At 36.8% G+C, this 24,980-nt stretch overlaps 1 protein-coding gene across 1 annotated transcript; it reads right to left on the bottom strand.

Moving 5' to 3' along the window:
• Positions 1-2,899: 2,899 nt before the first annotated feature.
• Positions 2,900-7,541, bottom strand: LOC137006250 (uncharacterized). The gene is made up of 8 exons (XM_067366884.1): positions 7,421-7,541; positions 6,464-6,585; positions 6,069-6,378; positions 5,917-5,964; positions 5,722-5,766; positions 5,449-5,496; positions 3,494-3,541; positions 2,900-3,057 (listed from the first exon to the last, which is right to left on the bottom strand). The coding sequence occupies exons 1-8, from the start codon at positions 7,539-7,541 to the stop codon at positions 2,900-2,902; spliced, it is 900 nt and encodes a 299-aa protein (XP_067222985.1).
• Between the last annotated feature and the right edge of the window lie 17,439 nt (positions 7,542-24,980).

The following is a 24,980-nucleotide window of genomic DNA, read 5'->3' as shown; positions in this document are numbered from 1 at the left end:
CTGGTAGCTGGTCAGACCACCCAAAACCAGCTTATGATGCTATAGTTTACTAGTTGTTTTTTTGTTTTTGTTTTTTTGCAGAATTGTAAACAGCCAGGGTCTGAAGCTGTGTAGCTGGTCATTGATTTAATTTAAAATAGCTGATAGTTACAACACCTACCCTAGCTTATGATAAAACCAAACCTATGCTTTAAGAATGGAGCACACAGACACAAATATATCCATTCAAGAGAATCCAATTTATTTATGTGAATACCATTTTCATTAATACAAAAGATAATAATAAAATAAAATAAAACAATACAACAGATTTGTTTGTTTTTTTCTTTATATTTGTATGAAATTATTAATTATTTGTAAATTTAAACCAATAAAACATTACAGTGTAACTACTTAATAGACAAAAAAGTAGTTAATAAAGCAACCAATTTACTTATTTGGCTTTTTTTACTTTTTTGTTGATGTCCTGAATTTTTTCTGTCAGGTAGTGTCCAAGTTTCATTGTTCTAGCCTTCAGCTCTGCTTCCTCTAAGTTTTTGCCCTCCAGCCATTTTTGAAAGCAACCTAGGAAAAAATATATACACAAGAAACCCCTTAAGCCTTGACTACCACAAACATAATGTTCTTGAATAAAGCTAAATTTGACCATATGAGCTATTTTATTCTTGATCATTTGATTAATTTAATACTCAGAAATGATTGATCAATTGCACTGTTATCAGTATAATCAACTGATTAGTGAACAGAAAAAAAAAAAAAAAAAATTAACATCTATAATTAAGAACGGGTTATTTTACCACCAGAGTATGAGTACTATTAGCTAACCATACAGAGAAACATACAGTTGTGGTCATGAGTTTACATATATCTTGCACATATCTTACAATATATTGTAATGATTTTGTCTTGAGGACTATATTAAATTACATTTCACAAATATATTCCCCATTTGTAAATGTTAAAAAATAATGTGATATGTTAGGCCATATTATTCTGAATGTATTTTCGATGTATTATTCGATGTATTTTTCACTATGTGGCTTGATGGCACCATAGAGACACAGTGACACGCATTATAATCTGATAACCACGCCCACCAGGGGGTAAACAATCAGAGTCCCCATGGACTTTAAATAGCATAAGGCTGCCTCTTTGTCATTTCTGGCTTATAACAAAAAATAGAACAATGCCTAAAAGCTACATTGTGACATGGTGTACAGCAAACAAGTTAAAAAAACCCAGAACTAAGATTTTATAAGCTGTTAACCCCAAAAAACTAATGTTTAAAAACACAAAAGTGGATACAGGCAGTGAGACAGAGCACCACGGGTCATATTACCATAAGAAATGAATTAGTGGGGAACGTAATCGGCGACAGGTGAAATAATTCATTGACATGGTTAAAAATAATTATTATTTTTTTCTTTGTTTGTTTAGCATAACCTGTCGTTGATTACGTTCCCCTCCAATGCATCCTTAAACATTTGTTGGGGTCGACAGCTTATAAAATCTTCGTTCTGGTTTTTTAGCTTGTTTGCTGTACACCCTGTCACATAGCAGCTTTTAGACATTGTTCTATTTTTTGTTATAGCCCAGAAATGATAATGCGCTCTGTCTCTATGGCTTGTCGGACAAAGCAACACTAACTAAGGAGAGTGGGTCTTTGTGAAGGGTCAATTATTCATCCCCAGGTTGTTCCAACACTTTATAAATTCTTTGTTCTGTTGAACACAAGGAAAGATATCTTGAAGAATGTGGGAAACTTAACAGTTCTGGGGCACCCAGATCACAGAATTTCATTTTGGGTGAACTATCCCTTTAACCGCTAGAGCGCCAAAAGTTCAGGACTGCAGCTTTAACTATTAGTTTATTGTACTATAAAATCTATGTAACATTTGCAACTGTGATAATATATGGCAAAACTGCTTGGTCGTGTTACGGTACTTATCTATATCATATACTTAAATTAACATTGTGAATTTTTACCTTCTTTATGTGCACGTTGCTAAGCTCATTTGTTTCAATTTCTCCACGAAAGTCTCTCACAAAGAGACAGGCAGCATTAACTTGTTACCATAAATACATTACCCATTATCAATCACGGTTTATACTGAATTTAATAAAATCAGAATCATTCTCATGTTTTGATGCTTCCCTAGTTATTTTTGTCACTGAAGTTTTAATCAGGCTACTTGTCTGGTCGGGCAAGTACAATTCTCCTTGTCCTGGACAAGCGTTAATGTCGAGCCCTGAACATTATTTTTAACAGTTTTAACACATTACTTACTTTTCAGTGTTCTAAATTTATGAGGTGTCAGAGGTGGCCTAGGGTCGGATTTGGTGGTAGGGCAACTTTTCCCTTCTAGGCTGCGGTTGGCCAGTGTACTTGTTCCCCAGATACACACAGCCAGCTCTTTCACGAACAAGCTGTCCTTCACATTGAGTTGAATCTTGTTCCATTTTTGACGGTGTATTACTACACCTTCACCAATATTAACCTGTAAGAAAAAAAATAAAAATTCTGTCATTAATTTCACTTCACTTTCACTTAATTTCAAATAACAACTTTGTTACTTTGTTGCCCATTCTCGATGGGAAAGCACCCAAGCAACATCGTTAGGCAAAACTGCCCAGCAACATTGCTCAAAAGGTTTCCCCATGTATCATCACCTTAAGAACTCTGTTCATCTTCAGAACACAAATTAAGATATTTTTTGATAAAATCCAAGAGGTTTTTATCTTCCATAGAAAAGCAACAAAATTACCACATTCAAGGTCCAGAGAAGTAGTAATAACATCATTAAAATAAGGTTCAATCTTAATGTTATGAAGCAACAAGAATACTTTTTGTAGTCTGTCAGTCTCCTTCTTTCTTTCTGTCAGTCAGAACGGCAACTCATTATTGGCCGGCTCCTGCATCAGCATCACACGCATGTGTAGTGATTCGCACATGAACAGCATCGGCCAATACTGAGCGCTCTGATGTAAACACAGAACCGCTGGACTGTTCACATACCTCATGGTTCTCTGAGTTTTGATCAACAGCAGAACTGACCTCTGTGGAAGGGGGTGTGCAGTTAGGGAGGCGATGTCTTCAAAACAATTACAGATTAACCAGATTAACCATATGGACAAATCAGTCAAGGAGCACCATGATTTTTTTTTTTTTTTTGCCAAAAAATGTTTTTATATATATAAAAAAAACTTTATGACTGATTTGAAGCATCAGAGTATTGGGTAAACAGACTTTCAATGGAGGGAAATATCCCTGATTTCATTAAAAAATGTATTTATTTGTGTTTTGAAAATGAATAAAGTCATTGGGGTTTGGAACAACATGAGGGTGAGTAATTGGTAGGGGATAGTCCATCCATATAGTTAAACTGGCCCTGTCATACAACACATAACAACAACAGTAATAGTATTAATAAAAATATGATTGATTTAATAGAAAAAAGTTCTGCATAGATAGATCATATACTAAACATCTTACCAGTTGCTGTTTGGGTTTTTTTCATGAGGTCTAAAGGGGGGCTGCTCTCTGAGGCATTGAATGAAACAAAAAAATGCATCACAATATTCAATATACACAAAAAATCTGCAAACTTGTAAATAAACACTGCAAGTTTTTAAGAGCACTGAAAGTAGAGAAGGTAATACAAATTTAAATTGGTTTTATAAAATGTAATTGTTTTAAATAAGGTAACCAGGATTTGTTTGTAAACGAGACCTCCCTTTGCTGACTCTACACAGTAAAATCCCCAGAGTTAAATCAACTCTGCTCAGAGAACATTTGGTCCCTCTCTGAATAGTGTTAAAGTAACAGTGAAGCAGAGTTAAAGGTAATGAGATAATTAAGCTATTAATTCAGGGATGATTAAACATTAATGATGAACACCTGCTTTTAACAAGCAGAATCACTGAAGAAAAGAGAAACACAAGAACTACAGCTGACTTCAGTCACAGCCTTAGATGAAATCAACTGAAGATAAAAATCATTAAATTTCTCAAGATCTGATTCACTTATTACTAACCAGATTGACTTTATTTCTTTCACATGTCTAAATAATTTCTTGTTGAGAATTAACAGAGGTTTAGATGTTGGTGTTTTATTGGTCAATAAAGTATGCCACCATCGTGGTGGTCAGGGTTTGTTTTAGTTGGGCTCTTGACCTTTTTCTGTTTTTAAAATAATTTGTGTTTGAGCAATTGCAATAGTGTTTCACAGCAAACACTTGTGCATTGCTGAATCAAAAGACTAAAGGAGCAGATCCTTTCTATGTTAGATTTTTCTCTGCAACAATGCATATGTTGTTTTAAAGCAGTGAAGTCAGTTCTTATATGCTGAGATATCCTATATGCTGAGGCCCGATTGTATCCAAAGCAACTGATCATATGTTTAGTCATTTGTACATTTTGGTTTTGCATTAGCAAACCTGTGAAACTACAGCATGAAAAGAAAGTGCTGCAGCAAACAGATATAGGTTCATTTTAAAACCATGCAGTGCATAAAAAAATATTGAACTACTGCCTCACTTAGACACACACAGACATCAAGAATCAGCATATGAATCTCAACAATGGTGATAAAAAAAAAATGCTTCATGCTACAATGCATGCTGGGTATCACCATAGGACAAAACTCCCATCATGCACTGCAGTATGAATAATTATTGTCACCACTGTTGAGGACTGTATGCTATATTTTCTTGTATAAGCCTGAGCTGTAATAGTTGCTCATTTTTAGCACTGAAGTATTACGGTGGCATTAGTTTAATGGAATTTTTTTTGTTGTATTTTTTTGATAGCTGAATCTCAGTCAATAAACCAAAGAGAACAAGACCTCTTTGTGATGCTTATTTGAAATGGCTTTCAAGCTGCAAATTTATGTGGATCTGCTCCTTTAGTCATTTGATTCAGCAATGCACACATGTTTGCTGTGAAACACTATTGCAATTGCTCAAACACAAATTATTTTAAAAACATAAAAAGGTCAAGAGCCCAACTAAAACAAACCCTGACCACCACGATGGTGGCATAATTTATTGACCAATAAAACACCAACATCTAAACCTCTGTTAATTCTCATTAAAAACTTTTGTAGACGTGTGATAGAAACAAAGTCAATCTGGTTAGTAATAAGTGAATCAGATCTTGAGAAATTTAATGATTTTTATCTTCAGTTGATTTCATCTAAGGCTGTGACTGAAGTCAGCTGTAGTTCTTGTGTTTCTCTTTTCTTCAGTGATTCTGCTTGTTAAAAGCAGGTGTTCATCATTAATGTTCAATCATCACTTAATTAATTGTTTAACTATCTCATTAACTTTAACTCTGCTTCACTGTTACTTTAACACTATTCAGAGAGGGACCAAATGTTCTCTGAGCAGAGTAGATTTAACTCTGTGGATTTTACTGTGTATCTGTAGTGTAAATGTGATAAAGTCTTACCAGTCGTACTTGGAAGGGCTTGATTTGTGGCTCGTGGGGTGTTGCATCCTGGAACATAAAATGTAATCCTAAATACAAAATTATTTTTGAACACATTGTAGAAAATGTATTTGGCCTTAGAGTGATTAGGATTAGTTCTTATTATTTTGCATGGACACTTTTATCCAAAGTGACAAATTAAGAAAATACAAGCATTTATCTTCATTTTTCAAACATTACATGTGTGTAAAATCATCCTTAGCAGACAATTTTGATTTTTAAAGCCAGTCCTACCAGTTGTCTTTGGAAGAGCTGTAGTAGCTGTAGCGGTGTTGCAACCTGAAAGGTACAATGTAACTTCATATGCAAAAATTATATATTTCTACAAACACTGCAGAAAATAAATTTTGCCTTGTTCAGTTCAATGAGCAATTCCCTGTAATCTTTATTTTATTTATTTATTTTTTATTATGCTGCACAAAATCTTACCAGTTGTCACTGGAAGGTCTGGGATAACGGGTGGAGATGTGTTGCTTCCTGGAACATAAAGTCTCAAATATTATGTGTGCATGTGTTAAAATCATTGGCAGACAAATATCAGCTTGAGTGTGGTGCTAAAAGTTAATAATAATAATAATTACCAGAAAGGATTTTGGCTACTAAACATGTTTGAAGTTCAACATTCAATTTCCTCAGTTCCTTCCCTTCAGCAATAGCCTCTTGATACTTCCGGGCGAGAGATTTGTATCTCTTGTCAAGTTCATCAAATTTTGATTTTGGAATTAGTTCATCTTCACTCTCACTTGATATATCATCCACAATACGTTTTTCCCTTTTGGGTGTAGAATGAGGAGGAAATAGTGGTTGCTTTCTTTTCAAGGCTTGTCTCTTTTTCAAAATATCCATCAGAAAGGTCTGCTTTCCTTCCTCAATGCTTGCCTTCTGGGATGCCTGAAAATACAAGTAACACAAGTATGAGGCTTTTAAATTTTTTCAGTTAATGGAGTTCATCTTGCAGGCTTTTCCTGTTACTTACAGCATTATCCTTAGCCTCCTTTCTTTCTGAAGTTTTGTTCTCTGGTGGACTTTTATCAAGCAGCTTTGGCACTCGAATCCTTTTCCCAGTTGCCAGCACATTTTCAATTTCCTCACACGTTTCTGGAAAAGCAATGAGAATAACTGTCTTACCAAGTAATTGTTTATGTTCAGTCTAGGATTACACTAAAGGTAACATCCATTTTTACTCTATATGTAGTTCTACTTGATTCAAACCTCTAAACTTTTAAATAAACAGAGATAGATAGATAGATAGATAGATCGATCGACAGACACATAGATAGATAAGATAGATACATAGATAGATAAGATAGATAGATAGATAGAACAACAACAAACAGATAGACAGACAGATAGATAGATAAGATAGATAGAACAACAACAAACAGATAGACAGACAGATAGATAGATAAGATAGATAGAACAACAACAGACAGATAGACAGATAGACAGATAGATAGATAGATAGATAGATAGATAGATAGATAGATAGATAGATAGATAGATAAGATAGATAGATAGATAGATAGATAGATAAGATAGATAGATAAGATAGATAGATAGATAAGATAAGATAAGATAAGATAAGATAGATAGATAGATAGATAGATAGATAAGATAGATAGAACAACAACAGACAGATAGATAGACAGACAGACAGACAGACAGACAGAGAGAGAGATAAGTTAGATAGATAGAACAACAACAGACAGATAGACATATAGACAGATAGATAGATAGATAGATAGATAGATAGATAGATAGATAGATAGATAGATAGATAGATAGATAGATAGATAGATAGATAGATAGATAGATAGATAGATAGATAGATAGATAGATAGATAGATAGATAGGCTAATTATCGGCTTCACATGTGTCACAAAAACTCGTCAGATCTGTAAGCTGTTAGGGCTGTAAATGAAAAGATACTTGCCTTTCATCCAGTAAGTGTGAGCAGAGAAATCCTCCGTATTTTTCGGGGCAAAGTCTTTAATGTATTTAACATTAACAACGTCCTTAACCCCATCGTCTAAATAATGAACATATGCGAACATTTTAGTAAAAACTATGTAACGTAAATGTAGATATCTAAAGCCCTCTCGGTAACCGTATTCAAAAAGTAACCGTTAATCACGTCACGTGAATGCGCGCGATACTTTGTGGCTCGCGCAGTAGTTGCGCACTGGAGTAGTTGGCATGGAAACCATAGACTGTAAACATAGAAGAGGTTTTTTTAGCGAATTAAAGCTCCACTAATGTAAGTGACAAAAAATATATGTTTATTTTATATTCCACCCAAATGTTTCTATTTCTATTTGATTAACTTGATCTTTTTTGACAGATAAATTAACACTTTGACCGTTAGATGGCGCTAGCACCCAGCTAATTCTGTCTGAGATACTACCACAAAGGCTATAATTCTCACTAATACAGACTCATGGTGGTGAGTGAAAACAGTCTACTAGTTGCTAGTATAATATATATATATATATATATATATATATATATATATATATATATATATATATATATATATATATGAGAGAGATTGTGTAGGATAAATCAAATAAATAAAAAATATAAATTTGTTCTTCACAAATATGGTAGGCTTATGTCTCATCTTAGATTATACATTGTTTAACAGAGTTTAAGAACCAGACAACAACAGAGGGACTGTGTTCTAAAATGAAGAGGTATAAGAAGTACCTGGAGCCAGACACTACTTATCTATTGCCAAGGACAACAAGATTCAGATCAAACACTTACAGTTCCAACAATGATGCACCTGGACCATCTAACAATGACAGTTTTTATCAGCATCCTGAACTAGATCACAGAAACCGTATACATAGCATTGAAGGGCATGGAGAGGAAGAATGTGAGATAAACAAAGTATGTGATGGAGTTGAGCCAGAGGAACAAAACAGCGTAAATGGCACTGAAGTCGATAATGTGGAAGAAAGTGAGACAAATGAAGCAAGCGATGGAGAAGCAATGGAATTAGAGGAAGGAAACTATGTAGATGGTGACAGTGAAATAGCAAGTGATGGGGAAGTCACTCAAACTGATGAAAGTGACGAAGGCAGTGATGTTGAGGAACATGATGATGATGGAGGAGAAGAAAACCAGTCATTTGCACATGATACTGGTCCAAAATTTGATGAAAACCTAAATGTCCCAATATGCAGATTTCTCTCAATTACAAAGGCTGAACTCCTCCTGCTGCTCATAACATTCACACTAAAGCACAATTTAGCATTTGCTGCACTGCTCGACCTTTTGAAATTGATTAATTTTGTTTTCTCTAAAACGGTTCTGCCAGCCAGTAAGCACATGCTTGGTAAGGTGTTCACACACTTCAGCCAGAGAACAGAACTTCATTTGTACATTCTGTCAGTCATATCTTGCAAGTCATAAAAAAGATAATCAGAGGAAACACTATGTGTGTTCACACTGTAACAAGATAAACAGTACCCAAGATCTGAAAAGTCAGAGTTACTTTGTAACTTTACCAGTGGATTTACAGGTTAAGTCACTCCTTGAAAATGACAACTTAAGAAATTCACTAAATTTTAGATTTACAAGAGAAACATCAGAGAATGTACTCAGGGACATTTATGATGGTGATATGTACAAAGAGCTCTCGCACCCAGGTGGAATTCTGCACAATAAGGATAACCTTTCATACGTGTTTAATTCAGACGGAAGTCCCTTGTACAAAGCCTCAGGTACATCAATCTGGCCAATACAGCTGGCTATAAATGAAATTCCACCTGCTGAACGTAGAAAAAACATGATACTTGCTGGTTTGTGGCATGGGAAAGGGGAACCAAGGATGGATATATTTCTTCAAAAATTTGTAGAGCAAGCGAAAAAACTGGTTGTAGATGGAGTAATGTGGTGGAACAAAATCACAAATTCATGGATAAAAAGTAAAATGGTAGGGTTATGCTGTTGTGTGGACTCTGTTGCTAGACCCATGATGCAAAACCTCACCCAGTTTAATGGCTACTATGGTTGTGGGTTTTGTTACCATCCAGGAGAATATATCTGTGGAGCAGTCAGGTACCCTGTTAGTGAGGAGCAACACGCTGACAGAAATGCATCAGAAATGATCCATGACATGGAGGAGGCAGTTAGCGGTGGGCAACCTACACTCAAAAAAATAACTTGTTGGTCTAACTTAATTCAATTATGACACCTATTTCCACACAGTTGAACTGATTTATTTGAACTTAAGCTAGGTTAATTGTACTAATGAGTGAAATTCATCCTAATTGAATGAGATCACACCAGTTTCATTTGACGTATTCTGTGTATGTTTCCTGAACATAATTCATTCTTGTTGATCCAACCAGTGCTTTTTTTTTTTTTTTTTTGTTACCATCATGGTGAAGATGTGCGCTTGTGCTTAGGTTTTGAGTAGCTGTTGTACACAGACATACATGTTTCATTACCATTGAGAGGGGAAAAGCTGATGACCATATGTAGACTGTGTAAAATTTGTGCTGGCCCTCCAAGTAATTTATTTATATTTCTATAAAAACTAAACTAAAATAACACTTATTCATATGCTAAGTAACATTTATAGCACGCAAGTAATGATCAGATAAAGAACTTCTCATTACTGGCTTGAGCACAGTTAATGCTCGTTGAAAACAATATAAATTTGTTTTACATAGCCACCTAGAGCCTAACCACAAGGTCTACACTTCAGCATAATGGTAACCTCAAAAAATCGACATAACAAACTCTTTTAAATGTCAAATATAACTGAACTTCAAACTTTAAAAGGTATTTCCCTTTACTAAAAAACACATTAAACAGCACTTAAGTTCAACATTTACTGTCCCAATCTTTCCCTATGCAAAGCATGCTGGGAACTAGAAATCCACTGCCCAGGTTCAATCAATGCAACATAAATGATTCATGTAGTCCCAACACAAATGGTTTAGGTTGACCTAACATTTTGCAAATTTAATTTCATTTAACATAATACAATTGAGTGCGAATGCCAATTAAGTAAAAAACTAAAGATTTGTGTTGGTTCAGCTTATTTTATTTAAATAAACTGAACAAGCAGCTAGAATCATTTTTTTGAGTGTATCAGAGGGGTTAAGGGCCTATCACCATTGGTAAATTTACCATATTTTGATGTGGTTTATGGATTTGTGCCAGATTATATGCATTGTGTTTTACTTGGCGTGACTAAACAATTGTCAAAGTTGTGGCTGGAGGAATTTGGTAGAGAGTTCTACATTGGCTCTCCAGACAATCAACGTGTTGTTAATGCACGCTTGTCTAAAATAAAACCCCCTCAGTATATTCGCAGACTTCCCAGGGATCTCAGTGAAAGAAAGCACTGGAAGGCTGCTGAGTGGAGAGCTTGGCTTCTTTTTTATGCATTGCCTTGCCTGAAAGATATTCTCCCTTCAAAATATCTTTGCCATTTTGCGCTATTAGTGCAAGCTGTTTACCTACTTTTGAGTGACAGCATTTCAAAAGATGATGTAAACAAAGCAGACCAACTACTCCTTGAGTTTGTTTTTCGCTTTCAGATGCTGTATGGTGGAAAGTGTATGACATTTAATGTCCACTTACTACAGCATTTGTCAACGAGTGTGAAAAATTGGGGACCTCTTTGGGCGCATTCAGCATTTAATTTTGAAAATGGCAATGGAAAGCTTGTAAGACTTGTTAAAAATGCCAGGGGAGCACCACTTCAAATTGTTAACAAGTTCATTATGAGTAGAACTCTTCCATTATTAGCAAGCACAGACACAATCAGTGAGAGCACACTCCAGTTTTGTCGAGAAGTTACTGAAACAAATAGACTAAAGCATACTGACTCACTTGGTGAAGTCTGTTTCCTTGGCTCAGCTGAAATTTTGTCACTCAGTTTTGAGGAGGACGTTGCTGTGAGGCAAATTGTTCAAAACATGCCTAGAGGTACAGAGTTTAACATCTACTGCCGACTGATGGTGAACTCTGAGGTCATTCACTCCACTGATTACCAAAAACCAGTCAGGTCAAATGACACTGTAGTTGTTTTAAAGGATGGAACATTTGGCATTGTCAGTAAGATCATAACTTTGAAAATTGAAGAGTCAGAGAGATGCCTTTTGCTGATAAAAGAAATATGTCCAGTTGATGCACCCCTTTTGGAGAATGGAAGATCAAGGGTTTTTCTTCCACATATTTTACTGTGCGCTTCTAATTTTGGTCAGTTAAGGGCCATTCCACCAACCGAAATCTTAAAAAAATGCTTATACATTACCTTCACAAATGAAAAATACATCTGCATCTTTCCAAACACAACTGAAAGGGACATTTAACTGAATTGAAAATATAAACTCTGTAACAGCACCACAAAATTACTGTAAAAAGTTAGGTTACATGTGTGATATTGTGTCACATGTGTTATGATATTCTACTTTATTATATATAGCTAGGCGCAAAAACAATTATTTTGAATAATTATATTATGTTAGCATTTTATTTCAACTGTAGTTTATAGTATTTTACCTATATGATGTTTAAACCATTTAAAAGGTCAATATGTACCTATTTGCATTCGTACACTGTATTTTTTTCCAAAATATACATATTTTTTTATAAATATCTTTAAAAAAATTACTTTATATTATAAATTGTATGTGTATGTATGTGTGAATATTTTATAAATATCTTTTAAAATATTATATTTTTAAATATTTGTTTAGCTTACATGTACATTAATATTTAAAATGGAATATTGTGCTGTATTCTGTGTTCTGTATTTTTATCTTGTGTATGAATTATAGTCATTTTTACATTTCTGTTTCATTATTTAATATCTGTTTGCCTAACTTATTAAAAGTTTCATATTTGCTATTTATTAGATCTGTATTTTATTTTGTATTTAATTAGCGCAAATGTACCGTAATTAGCACAAACCTCAACACACTGCAACTGAAGAAAACATGCATATAGAAAAAAAAAACACCAGCAAATTAAGAAAACACCTTCATTTTACTGTGTTGCAAATACGCACATCACCACATGCTTCAGACTTCAATTAACAAACTTTAAAGCAGCAACAAGGATGAAAACAGTTACTTATTTGCCATTTAGCTGTTGATGTTTTAGTTTTCTGTCTGACTGACTTTTTATCTGAATACCTATATGCAGTAGGCTGTATACCTATATATGAAAATGTAACATGGATCTTATTGGCTGAGAGTAAACTGCACCAGGAATCTTTAATCGGATCTTTAATATCAAATCATCTTAGAAATGGCTTGAATGGGGCACTTGGATTTTTATATAAATAAGCTAGTCTAACAGCTTCATGAAAAACGAATATGAGGTAATTTCAGAATTGTGATTTCCAAGTTTGGAAAAAGTCATGCAAAAATCATGTAATGTTTTTAATAGTCAATATACCATATGCATACTATATCCATTTTAAAAGGGCTGTACAAATGTAATCTAAGTACAGTGACTGGTATGCAACACTAGGTGCAGCTGGTCCACCAGCTCAACCAGGTCACGACCAGCTCAGCCAAGCTGGTCCACCAGCTCAACCAGCTCAGCCAAGCTGGTCCACCAGCTCAGCCAAGCTGGTCCACCAGCTCAACCAGCTCAGCCAAGCTGGTCCACCAGCTCAACCAGCTCAGCCAAGCTGGTCCACCAGCTCAACCAGGTCAGCCAAGCTGGTCCACCAGCTCAACCAGGTCACGACCAGCTCAGCCAAGCTGGTCCACCAGCTCAACCAGGTTAGCCAAGCTGGTCCACCAGCTCAACCAGGTCACGACCAGCTCAGCCAAGCTGGTCCACCAGCTCAACCAGGTCCCGACCAGCTTGGACCAGCTAATGACCAGCTTGGACCAGCTTGGACCAGCTACCAGCTTGAGCTGGTTTTAGCTGGATTTTCCACTAGGGCGAGAATCCGGGTATATTCGGTACCCACTGATAGGACTGTGGCAGTATTTATGTGAATATGACATGAGTGAAGCACAAAGCTGTGTTTACAGAAGAAATAATAGGTTAGAAATTAAATCTGACATCGCAGCCATGGAAACATTTTGGTTCATGCCGACTGAGAGAGACGTGAGTCCATAAATTTAAGCATTGTATTCTGTTTTGCGAATCGCGATCTGGTCACCCGATTAGCAGAGAATTTAACAATATTACATTAGTTATTCCACTGAACATGGAATCTCTGTTTCTTTTCCCAAATCTTCACTCACGCAGGGAATTATAAACGTTTCTTTCTTTCATTCGCATTTAGGCCAATTATAGGCTATTCGCATTCTTTACTGTGGTAAAGTTATTATCACCGTAGGCAGAAACCTTTTAGCTTGCGCGTCAATTTCTATTTCAGTTTGCGCTTGTTATTAGACTTTATAAGGCGCGTCAACTTTGTAGCTATAGCGTGTTTCACACACCAGTGATTTTTACTTTCGCTTTCTCTGGCAGCGCAAAATCAAATATAGCCTGTTTGTCTGAAGATAAAACTCGATCTTCAGACCTTTTACAACAAGTGTCAGTTGCTTGTAACATCAGGAGATAACATGAAGATATTATTAAAGAGAAATGGTCTCAAAGCGTAGAGCGGTAGGTTATATCAAAGACTATAATACGGGACTTTGGCTATATGACGCATCTTTGTGTGGAAATAAAAAAAAAACGAATGCTTTTTTAAATAATATTTAGCTGTCTTATTATTTAGGTTACCATTATTTACCTATATTTATTTGTTTTACAGGCTGTAGTGTGTTGTTTCACTGACGAAATAGCTAAAATAAACACGCACGTCTGTTACCCCTGTTGAAAAAACGAGCATATATGCTGGTAAGGTAGGTTTTGAAGCTGGTATGCTGGTTTGAGCTGGTTTATGCTGGTCCAGGACCAGTTTAGGACTAGCATGGATCAGCAGGACCAGTTTAGGACCAGCACCTGACCAGCATACAGCTTCAAAACCTACTTTGCCAGCATATGCTGGTTTTTTCAACAGTACACAATGGATGTTTGAGCATTTATTTTATAATTTTTTTTTATATATATATTTAAAAATTAATTTCATTGAGGTAGCCTATTTATATATATATACAGTACAGTCCAAAAGTTTGGAACCACTAAGTTTTTTAATGTTTTTAAAAGAAGTTTCGTCTGCTCACCAAGGCTACATTTATTTAATTAAAAATACAGTAAAAACAGTAATATTGTGAAATATTATTACAATTTAAAATAACTGTTTTCTATTTGAATATATTTCACAAAGTAATTTATTCCTGTGATGGCAAAGCTGAATTTTCAGCATCATTACTCCACTCTTCAGTGTCATGATCCTTCAGAAATCATTCTAATATGCACAATTGTACAACATATTTGTGTACAATATTTTTTTTCAGGATTATTTGATGAATAGAAAGTTCAAAAGAACAGTGTTTAACTGAAATCTAATCTTTTGTAACTTTATAAATGTCTTTACTGCCACTTTTGATTGATTTAATGCATCCTTGCTGAATAAAAGTATTCATTTCTTTAATTTCTTTTCAAAAAAATTCAAATTAAAATTCTTACTGACCCCAAACTTTTGAACGGTAGTGTATAATGCTACAGAAGCTTTGTATTTCAGATAAATGCTGTTCTTTTGAACTTTCTATTCATCAAGGAATCCTGAAAAAAAAAAGTACACAACTGTTTTCAACATTGAAAATAATCATAAGTGTTTATTGAGCAGCAAATCAGCATATTAGAATGATTTCTGAAGGATCATGTGACACTGAAGACTGGAGTAACGATGCTGAAAATTCAGCTTTGCATCACAGGAATAAATTACTTTGTCAAATATATTTAAATAGTACACAGTTATTTTAAATTGTAATAATATTTCACAATATTACTGTTTTTTACTGTATTAATTAAATAAATGTAGCCTTGGTGAGCAGACGAAACTTCTTTTAAAAACATTAAAAATCTTAGTGGTTCCCAACTTTTGGACTGTAATGTATATATTTATACACAGAAAGTGGGCGATTGTACTGTTCAAAGTTTGCCCAGGTGGCGTACAAATGGTTACTCTCAGGACAAACATGAATCGAATCATGGATTCGCCATCCGATGTTATGGATTTTACTGCTTTTTAAAGCAGCTTTGGATACAAACTTCAAGGTTGAGACATTGTGAGTAGTCCTGATATTAACATAACTGGCTCTTTTCTGCATTTTCGCTGGCAGCTACGACGGGTGTAGCCTGCCGCCACCATAACACACACACACAAACACACACACACACACACACACACTCCAAATCATATTTAATGTTTTTAAAATAGGCTATATAAAAAAGTAAAATAGTTCCAACAGATTTTGCTGTGGTACTGAAATTGGTACCGAGAACCGTAAAATTTTCATGGTATCCGTACCGACTACTGGAATTTTGGTACCGTGACAACATTAGTTGGACATTTAGAGAAGTTTCTGTAATGTTTTAGAATTTTGTGGTTACCATTATGCAGAAGAGTGTCAGCTGTGTTTAGGCTGTGTGCACTCGTATATGCATGTTAAGGAAAGAATTCCTGCTCGCAGTTCAAACGAGTTTGATCAATAAGTTAATTTTGAGTGCATTTTGTATAACAAATAAGTAACTCAATAAGGTAAATTAAGTCAAAAAATGTATTCACCATACATAATAAACATGACATAACAATAAACTGCACATATATATATTATGTAACTGACAAATTCAAGTGATTTGTATTTACGTTCTATCAGCTTTAAATTGTTATTTGTACAAATTACTCAATATAGTTGCGACACTTTTTATTTTTATTTATTTATTTATTTATTTATTTTATTTTTGTAAGTAAAACCAGCAGTTCAGTTTTTGAATGTGGTCTTTATCAGTGTGGAAACAAACCTTTTACTGAAAATATACAAAGATGTATAATATTGTTTATCTACTCAAAAATAGATGTAGTATTTTAAAAATGTTGATGCGACAGTTTGTCTGTTGGCCGCAGTGATGACTCTAGCAGAAAGAATGCCCTTTGATACCCAACGCTTTTGCAGGGTGTTAAACACCCTACAAGGTATTCATTAATTTCAGTTGTTTATTTATTTATTTTTCAACTGAGTGAATTCACACATGTGAGGTCTTTCAGAAGAGTTCCTGAGAGAAAATTTAATTGTGCTTAAAAACCAAACATTAGGCCAAATCACTACCTGGCATGTTCGCATTAGACCCTGATGTACTGCGATGGAATATATATATACTGTTAAATACTAGTGTATGATGTCTGTTAAATATGTTTATTTGTGTTTAAAAACCTTACATTTAAAATTACATTTTAAGGTGACGCAGGTCACACAAAGCCATCTGATTTTACTTTTCTAATTTCTACAAAGTTTCAATTCCTAGTAAATATTAATTAAACATATGATAAAACAAGAGAATAATGTTGACAAATATGTTTTTAAAGAAATAGGGATTACCATAGTCCAAACAGTTCCTCACATAATGACACCATTAAGGAAGGTAGACACATCTACTGTCTGTGTGTGTTTGTTTGTGTTTGTGTGTGTGAGAGTGTGTATATGAACGGACGTGCTGGCCAGATGAACTGCCGCTGTCCATGAGTAGCTAGTTTTACCCCAAATCAAATATTGTATTACACTTTTTCTTTATACCTGTATTCTGACACAATGTCATTAATTAGTGCTTTTTGTTTTATAAAATGTTCACACTACTTTTATCAGCCTGATAAATATGAAGTTAACACATAAAGAAACAAGAGAATCATACTACCAAATTCTTGACACAATGTTTTTAAGAATAAAACACAACTAAACCAGATACCATGTCATTTTTCTTTTTGACAACCCCCATTTCAGATGCAACCGTGAAGTGGAATAGGTCTTATTCTCAAAGTTTTGGAATTGACGCAAACATGCGATACAGGTATATGGCTAAAACCTCGTACTAAACAATGAAGGGAATATGCCTCAGCATGTATAATACAATATTTTTACACAAAGTATCATGGTTTCAGACCATTTTTAAAAGGTTTTAGTGCGATGTCTACATTTGGTCTCTTTGTCGTTTTTAGATGAAGACTACTCTTTGAGCATGGTAAAACATGCATAAGCATTAATGAACAAATACAGCATAAGAAAATTGAATGGCAGTCCTTATACATTAGACACCTTATACATTTTGTTTTGTTTTTTTACATATGACTTTTAAATAAGTTACAAATTACAAGTCAATGATGTCACGGACACACAATTTGACATGTTTGTCTTAATAACTTGTTCTTCTTTAAGAAAACCAAAATGTTTTAACATTTTGTAAATTTCAATAGTTAGCCAGCAAATCCAAGTGAACTGTTTATTACTGAGATAATTTACAGTTATATGTGAAACAAGCTCTGTCACATCAGAGTTGAATTCTAATTGAACATTGTTATTTCCCCCACATATTTAACAATGCTAGTGTTCTTGGTCACAAAGTTTTCATTGTAGCATACTGGCTCTGAACTCAGACCAAATATTAGCATGTAACAGTTTAAAGACATTTGTGTTTATGTTTCTTTGATTTTGTTTACATTTTTCTGAAACAAACTGTTTTACCACGGTTTCATTTTTAACATCACCATTCTTCTTTTGTCTGTAATTGTTTTTCTTTATCGTTTTACCCATTCCATTTTGTAAAACTGTTTCCTAGAATATGTTGTAATGTTAGTGAACTTTAGGTGTTCTCTGCATCGATTTGTTCGTAGCATTTGGTTGATTTAATAAAATGACGGTTTAAACCATCGTCTTGGGTCATTTTACATACTATGTTATATGTTGGGTAATAGAATGCAGAGCAAAGATCTTTGAAACATTTTATTTTGAAAAACATTAAAATAAGGCTGTAGTACAAACAATGTTCGTTAGTGTAGGAAGGAAGGGGACAGGGTCGGCGGTTAACTGCTGACTGAGCTTTATTTCAAAATTCAGAAATGTCAAACAAAAACTGTGCAAGGCACAAAACAAAATAAACCACAAAGGGCTTCACTCCAGTCACGGCATATACAATCCACAAAGGGCTTCACTCCAGTCACAGTATATACAATCCACAAAGGGCTTCACTCCTGGTCACGGCATATACAATCCACAAAGGATTTCACTCCAATTTGTCGTGCACCAGCGGCTCAGTCAGCAGTCCCCCTCTCTCTCCCCGACTCCTGCTTCTCGCGGCGTTTTAACCTGTCTCCGCGCCAATTACTGAAAAGAAAAACAGGTGTTCGTGATTTACATTTAACTCGCTCACTCACCAAAGATCTCCCGATGCTCTCTCCCGCTGCAGACCTCGCTGAACCACGCCCCCCTCGCCACATACCCCCACCGCCCGACTCAGGCCGGGGAGCCGTCCGGCCACATAAATTTATTACTTATCAATTTGGGGACGCACCTGTCCATGCCCCAAGTGGAAGCCCAGATACCTTACTTCCACGCGCCCAATCGCACACTTCTTCGGGTTGGCCGTGAGCCCGGCCCCCCTCAGCGATCTCAGGACGGCCCTCAAATGCTGCATATGCCGCTGCCAGTCATTACTGAAGATGATAATATCTTCCAGATAGGCAGCAGCATATGCACCATGGGGCCGCAAAATTTTATCCATGAGACGCCGGTGCCCCGAACAGCCCGAACGGAAGGGTAACGAATTGGTGTAATCCGAACGGCGTCGTGAAAGCTGTCTTTTCTTTGGATAATGGCAACAAGGGGATCTGCCAATACCCTTTCGTTAAGTCCAGTGTCGAATAAAATCGAGCCGTACTGTAGGGACCCGTTCGACAGACGTTACCAAATGGCTTTATCAGCCAGAGGCATGATTGAACAAAGCTTCATTTGGTCCAAAAGATCCATTTCCTGACAGGAAACACCTAGCCTTAGCAGAAGTGATGATGTGACTTCTCTTAACAAAGGACTCTGTCTAAAGGACTTCTTTGCTCATCAGCAATAAACTAATCAGAACCCATCACGTGGGTTTGATCACATTAAATCTATTGATTCTCTCACAAAACCCTCTTGTATTATCGGACGGAACAGGAAAACACCCATCAACGGATTTAAAGACAAATCTGTCCTATCAATACCTCCCTTGTGTGACAGGAAAACACCCATCAACGGATTTAAAGACAAATCTGTCCTATCAATACCTCCCTTGTGTGACCGTCCATCGTGACCCGGTCACCCATGACTCCGGTCAAAGTTTAAACTATCCTTAAGGACTCAATCTTGAATCTCAAAAGGGACAATTGTCGATTACTTAAAGTATTAACTATATCCAGAATAACATTTGCTATGATGTGATTACTAATATGTTGGAGTCAATGCATTATATGCATTATATATGTATTATTGTATTCCCGTATGCATTTTCTTTCTCTTGTAATCATTGTTTTTAATTAGGTCAGTCTAGTAATATGTGTGGAAAAAGTGTGTCGTGTTTGAGCTCTAAATGCAGAATTTATAATTCTCTGTAATTCTGTGTGAATGAAACATTGAAATTCAGTATCAGGAAAATATTAAGAAACTTTATAAAGTTGTTTATAAAACAGGAGAATGTTCTGCAGATATCACGCGATGTGATCAATAGACAATAGACGAGGTGTGTCTAATCTCCGTAGCAACGTCTCATTGGAGGCGATTACGTCTCAACGTCTCGCATCTGAAGAAGGGAGCCAGAATTGCTCCTTTAAAACTATGCTGTCCGAACAAGTCAGTCAGTTGAGAAATATGGGTAACACTTTAGAATAACTCACGCTATGAAGCATTAGTTAAGCATTAGTAAATAGTTAATTCATCATTTATAAAACATTAATAGACATTAGTAAGCCATTTATGAATACAGCTATAAATGCTTTGTTCTTGATTTATAAGCATATCTATAATGAGTTTAATAATTGTATTTTCATAATTTATTAATGATTTTTAAATTATGTATTACATTATTCACAAACCAGTAATTTAGGAGTTGTCAGTGGTTCATAAGATCATTTAGGAAGTGTAAGTAAATGATTAATAAAATATTTAAATGTACATTTATGCATCTTATTATTTATACATATAGTATTAGTTACTCAGTGTGTTAATAAATGCTTTATTAACATATTCCTAGTGTCAAAACTACCTCAGTACTAACTTTAAAAATTAGAGAACAGCAGTGTAGAAGATCACTGAACCTTTAAATCTCATTTATAAAAGCTTTACAAAGCATAAATAGTCCTCACTTTAGATGAGCTCACAAAAATAGTTAACTGACCACTTCTAAATGTTTTATAACTACCTGAATTAATCATGAATTGCAGTAGGAATATGTGTTAATAAAACATTTACTAACACACTAAGTAACTATTACTATGTGTCTAAATAATAAGATGTATAAATGAATGTTTAAATAGTTTATTAATCATTTACTTACACTTACTAAATTAACTACTGACAACTCCTAAATAACTGGTTTGTAAATAATGTAATACTTAATTTAGAAACAATAAATTGATTATTAGTAAAGTATGAAAATACAAATATTAAACACATTATAGATATGCTTATAAATCAAGAATAAAGCAATTATAGCTGTATTTATAAACTACTTACTAATGTATATTAATGCTTTATAAGTGATTAATTAACTATTAACTAATGCTTAACTAATGCTTCATAGTGTGCAGTTATTATAAAGTGTTACCGAAATATGAAATAAGGTCAGAGTCAGAAGCTGGAAGTCAGAAATCGGTCAGAAGTAGCCGAAGCACCGCTACTTTGACCACGGCGGAAAAGTCGCATGGGTCATTGAGAACTGATTGACCGGGGCTGATTTTCCATCTAACAGTCGTCGACTTGAACTACGAGCCACGCTGCTGATCAACAGCCGTCACATCCATATTCCAAAACCCTCTGCGAAATATCTGACCAAAGTCTCCCAAGAAGAGAGCCGCTCAAGCCAGACGCTCAGATCAGAACAGCAACATCCTTCAAAGCTTCCGCGCAACCCACAGGGCTTTCCCGAGAAGACGTCACCTGAAAGACAGCCAATCCAGAACGCGGGACTCCGCTGTACACGAGTCACGGAACAACCCGATTAACTCAGCTGTCAGAGCAAACGCAGTTACAAGCAAACTAGGGCTGCACGATTAATCACATGCTATTCTCACGCGCATTTCGTCAGTAAAGCCGGTTCCCTGATTACCGCTAAATTGCCATCACCTGCTTTCAAATGAAGCGGCATTTAATAGACAGAGCCGTAGATCACTGAAAAGCCACGCAATATCGCGTTCATATCGCAGATGAATCGCCTGCGATAATGAACGCGATATTGCGTGGCTTGTCTGTGATCTACGGCTCTGTCTATTAAAAGGCGCTCCGTTTAAAAACAGGTGATGGCGATTTAGCGGTAATCAGGGAACCGGCTTTACTGACGAAATGCGCGTGAGAATAGCATGCGATTAATCGTGCAGCCCTAAAGCAAACTTCTCTCTCTCTTGCTGGAAACTGGTGAAACTCCTTTAAACCTAAAGAATCAAGCCAAAGCTCTGCTTTTGTGATTTTCTTCCGGTTATAAGTTAAGTTAGCACTGAACTTGGGACTTTTCATAACTCATCAACTCCGCGAATGTGTGTGCATGTATGTATGTGTGTATGTGTGTGTGTGTGTGTTTAGCCTTAGTTTCCTGTAATCATTAGAAGTAGTCAATAAATCTTGTTTTGATTTTCACATGTACGAGTTTCTTGTATTGTGTGTCAAATTACTGCCTTAAACTTAAGATCAAGTTACCTCTTGCTTATAATAATATAATAATTATAATAACAATAATCATAATAAAATATTGTTACTGTTGACCACAGAATAATATTTTATCCAGAATTGGTAAAATACTCTAACCTCAATTTTCGCTGGACGAATAATCGATGAAGTGTTAAATATTAATTCTGAATCATTTACAGTGAATCATTTACAGTTGATTCAATTCTTATTCCCTTTAACAATTAAATTGAGCTAATAAATGACGTAAGGCTAAGGTACATTACAGTACCTAGCCGGTCAAGCAACTCGTCCACCCGAGGCATTGGATACGCGTCGAACTTCGACACTGCGTTCACCTTGCGGTAGTCCACACAGAACCAAACTGAGCCGTCCGTATTGGGAACCAAAACTATCGGGCTCACCCAGTTACTGCTGGACTCTTCTGTTACTCCCATTTCAAGCATAGCCTCTAATTCTGCCTGAACTACATTTTTCTTGTGTTCAGGCAATCTATACGGCCAGCTGCGAACCACCACGCCCGGCTCTGTCTCGATGTGGTGCTGAATGAGGTTTGTACGGCCCGGTAGGGGAGAAAACACGTCTGCAAATTCTGCTTGTAACTTGGATAAATCAGCGAGCTGTGAGGGCGAGAGGTGATCTCCCCCAGAGCGAGGGATTGTTTTCTGATATTCGCCTCTGGCCCGAGGTCATCCTCTCCGCTAATCACCGTCGCCAGCATTACTGACTCTGCCTCATTCCATTTTTTAAGGAGATTGAGGTGGTAAATCTGACGTGCTCCTCTCCTATCGGAACGCACAACCTCATAATCGAGCTCACCGACTTGCCGTGTCACCACAAATGGTCCTTGCCACTTTGCAAGTAATTTCGAGCTTGAAGTGGGAAGCAATACAAGCAATTTATCTCCCGGTGCAAATTTGTGTAAGTTAGCTCGTCTGTCATACAGTTGGCTCTGTCTGTGCTGGGCTTGTAACAAATTCTCCATAGACAGCCGCCCCAATGTGTGGAGTTTTGCTCTCAAGTCCAGCACATACTGAATTTAATTTTTGGCTTGAGATGGTCCATGCTCCCAAGTCTCTCTTAGGACGTCTAACACCCCACGGGGCTGGCGTCCAAAGAGAAGCTCGAAGGGGGAAAACCCCGTGGAGGTTTGCGGGACCTCTCGCACTGCAAATAACAGAGGTTCCAACCACTTATCCCAATTTTTGGCGTCCTCTTGAACAAATTTACGAATCATGGATTTAAGCATGCGATTAAACCGTTCGACCAGCCCGTCCGTTTGTGGGTGAAAGACGCTGGTACGCATGGATTTAATGCCCAACAATTCGTAAAGTTTGCGTAACGTGTGTGACATAAACGCCGTGCCTTGATCAGTGAGGATTTCTTTTGGAATCCCCACTCGCGAGATTAAACTAAACAGTGCATCCGCAACACTCTTAGCGCAAATGTTGCGGAGTGGCACTGCTTCAGGATATCGCGTTGCATAATCCACAATGACTAATGCAAAGCGATGGCCTCTTGCTGATCGCTCTAATGGCCCGATGAGGTCCATACCAATTCTGTCGAAGGGGACCTGCATTAATGGAAGGGGGCGCAACGGTGCTTTTGGGGTGGCCGGTGGGTTAACCAACTGACATTCCCAACAAGACGCGCACCACCTGCGCACATTCTCGTGAATGCCCGGCCAAAAGAATCAGGTCATGAGACGATTTAGTGTGGCCGTTTGTCCTAGATGCCCAGCCATCGGGTTAGAATGAGCCGCGTGGAAAAGCATTTCCCTGCGGCTCTTTGGAACTAATAATTGGGTCGTATCTTCTTTTGTTTGAGTGTCTTGGGTCACTCGATACAACCTATCTTTTATAATCGCAAAATACGGATAAGAAAGTGGGCGTTCAGGCTGGAGAGGCTGACCATCGATAGTGCTGACCTTTTCAAACGCGTTTTTTAGCGTCTCATCGTGAGACTGCTCCAGGGGAAAGTCATCGCGATTTGAAAGAATAAGATCTTCCAATTTCGCTCTGTTCCCCTGAAGCTGAACTCACTGGTCCCTGATCAGTCTCTCCCGCCTGTACTGGCACCTCCTTATCCCGCGATTTTTTTCTCCCGAGAGGCATCCGAGCATAAACACCCCAATAATTTGTTAAAGGCAGGCCAATTTGTACCCAAAATTATCGGATGCCGGAGGTGCGGATTAACTGCCACCTCCACGCTATGCTTTTGACCCCTAAATTGAATAATGACAGGCACTAACGGATATTCCACCACATCCCCGTGCACACACCTCACCTTAACCAAGCGGCCTGCATCCAATGCCCCGGACGAAATCAGGCTTTGATGCACCGAGGTTTGGTTACATCCTGAGTCCACCAAAGCCTGATAAGTACCCCCCTTGACACTCACAGGTATTTGGTACTCGCCAGCTTGACCGGGGCCAGCCTGCGGATTGTCCGGGACCTGGATCAACGCCCCAACCTCCATCACTGGACACCTGTCCACAAAGTGCTCCGGGTCCCCGCAACGCCAACAGGCCGGCCCAGACCTGCCCGCCGCTCTTGTGGCAGGGAGTGGGTTAAATGGTTGACGCGGAAAGAGGGGAGAAGCAGGAGCGGAGTCCGGCCTGGCGGCAGGTACCAGTACCAGTACCACGCGATCGATAACCAGGTCCACGTTGCTTCCCTCAGCCAGTAGCCATTT

The sequence above is a fragment of the Chanodichthys erythropterus genome, chromosome 18 (assembly GCF_024489055.1).
Source record: "Chanodichthys erythropterus isolate Z2021 chromosome 18, ASM2448905v1, whole genome shotgun sequence".
Taxonomy (NCBI): Eukaryota; Metazoa; Chordata; class Actinopteri; order Cypriniformes; family Xenocyprididae; genus Chanodichthys; species Chanodichthys erythropterus.
The sequence above is the reverse complement of the archived record's forward strand: the minus strand, read 5'-3'. Positions and strand labels throughout refer to the sequence as shown.

Coding starts and splice junctions, on each gene's coding strand:
- LOC137006250 (XM_067366884.1), bottom strand. CDS start 7,541: ATGTTCGCATATGTTCATTATTTAGACGATGGGGTTAAGGACGTTGTT. Junction 5,965..6,068: donor AGTAGCCAAAATCCTTTCTG/GTAATTATTATT, acceptor TTTATGTTCCAG/GAAGCAACACATCTCCACCC. Junction 5,767..5,916: donor AGACCTTCCAGTGACAACTG/GTAAGATTTTGT, acceptor TGTACCTTTCAG/GTTGCAACACCGCTACAGCT.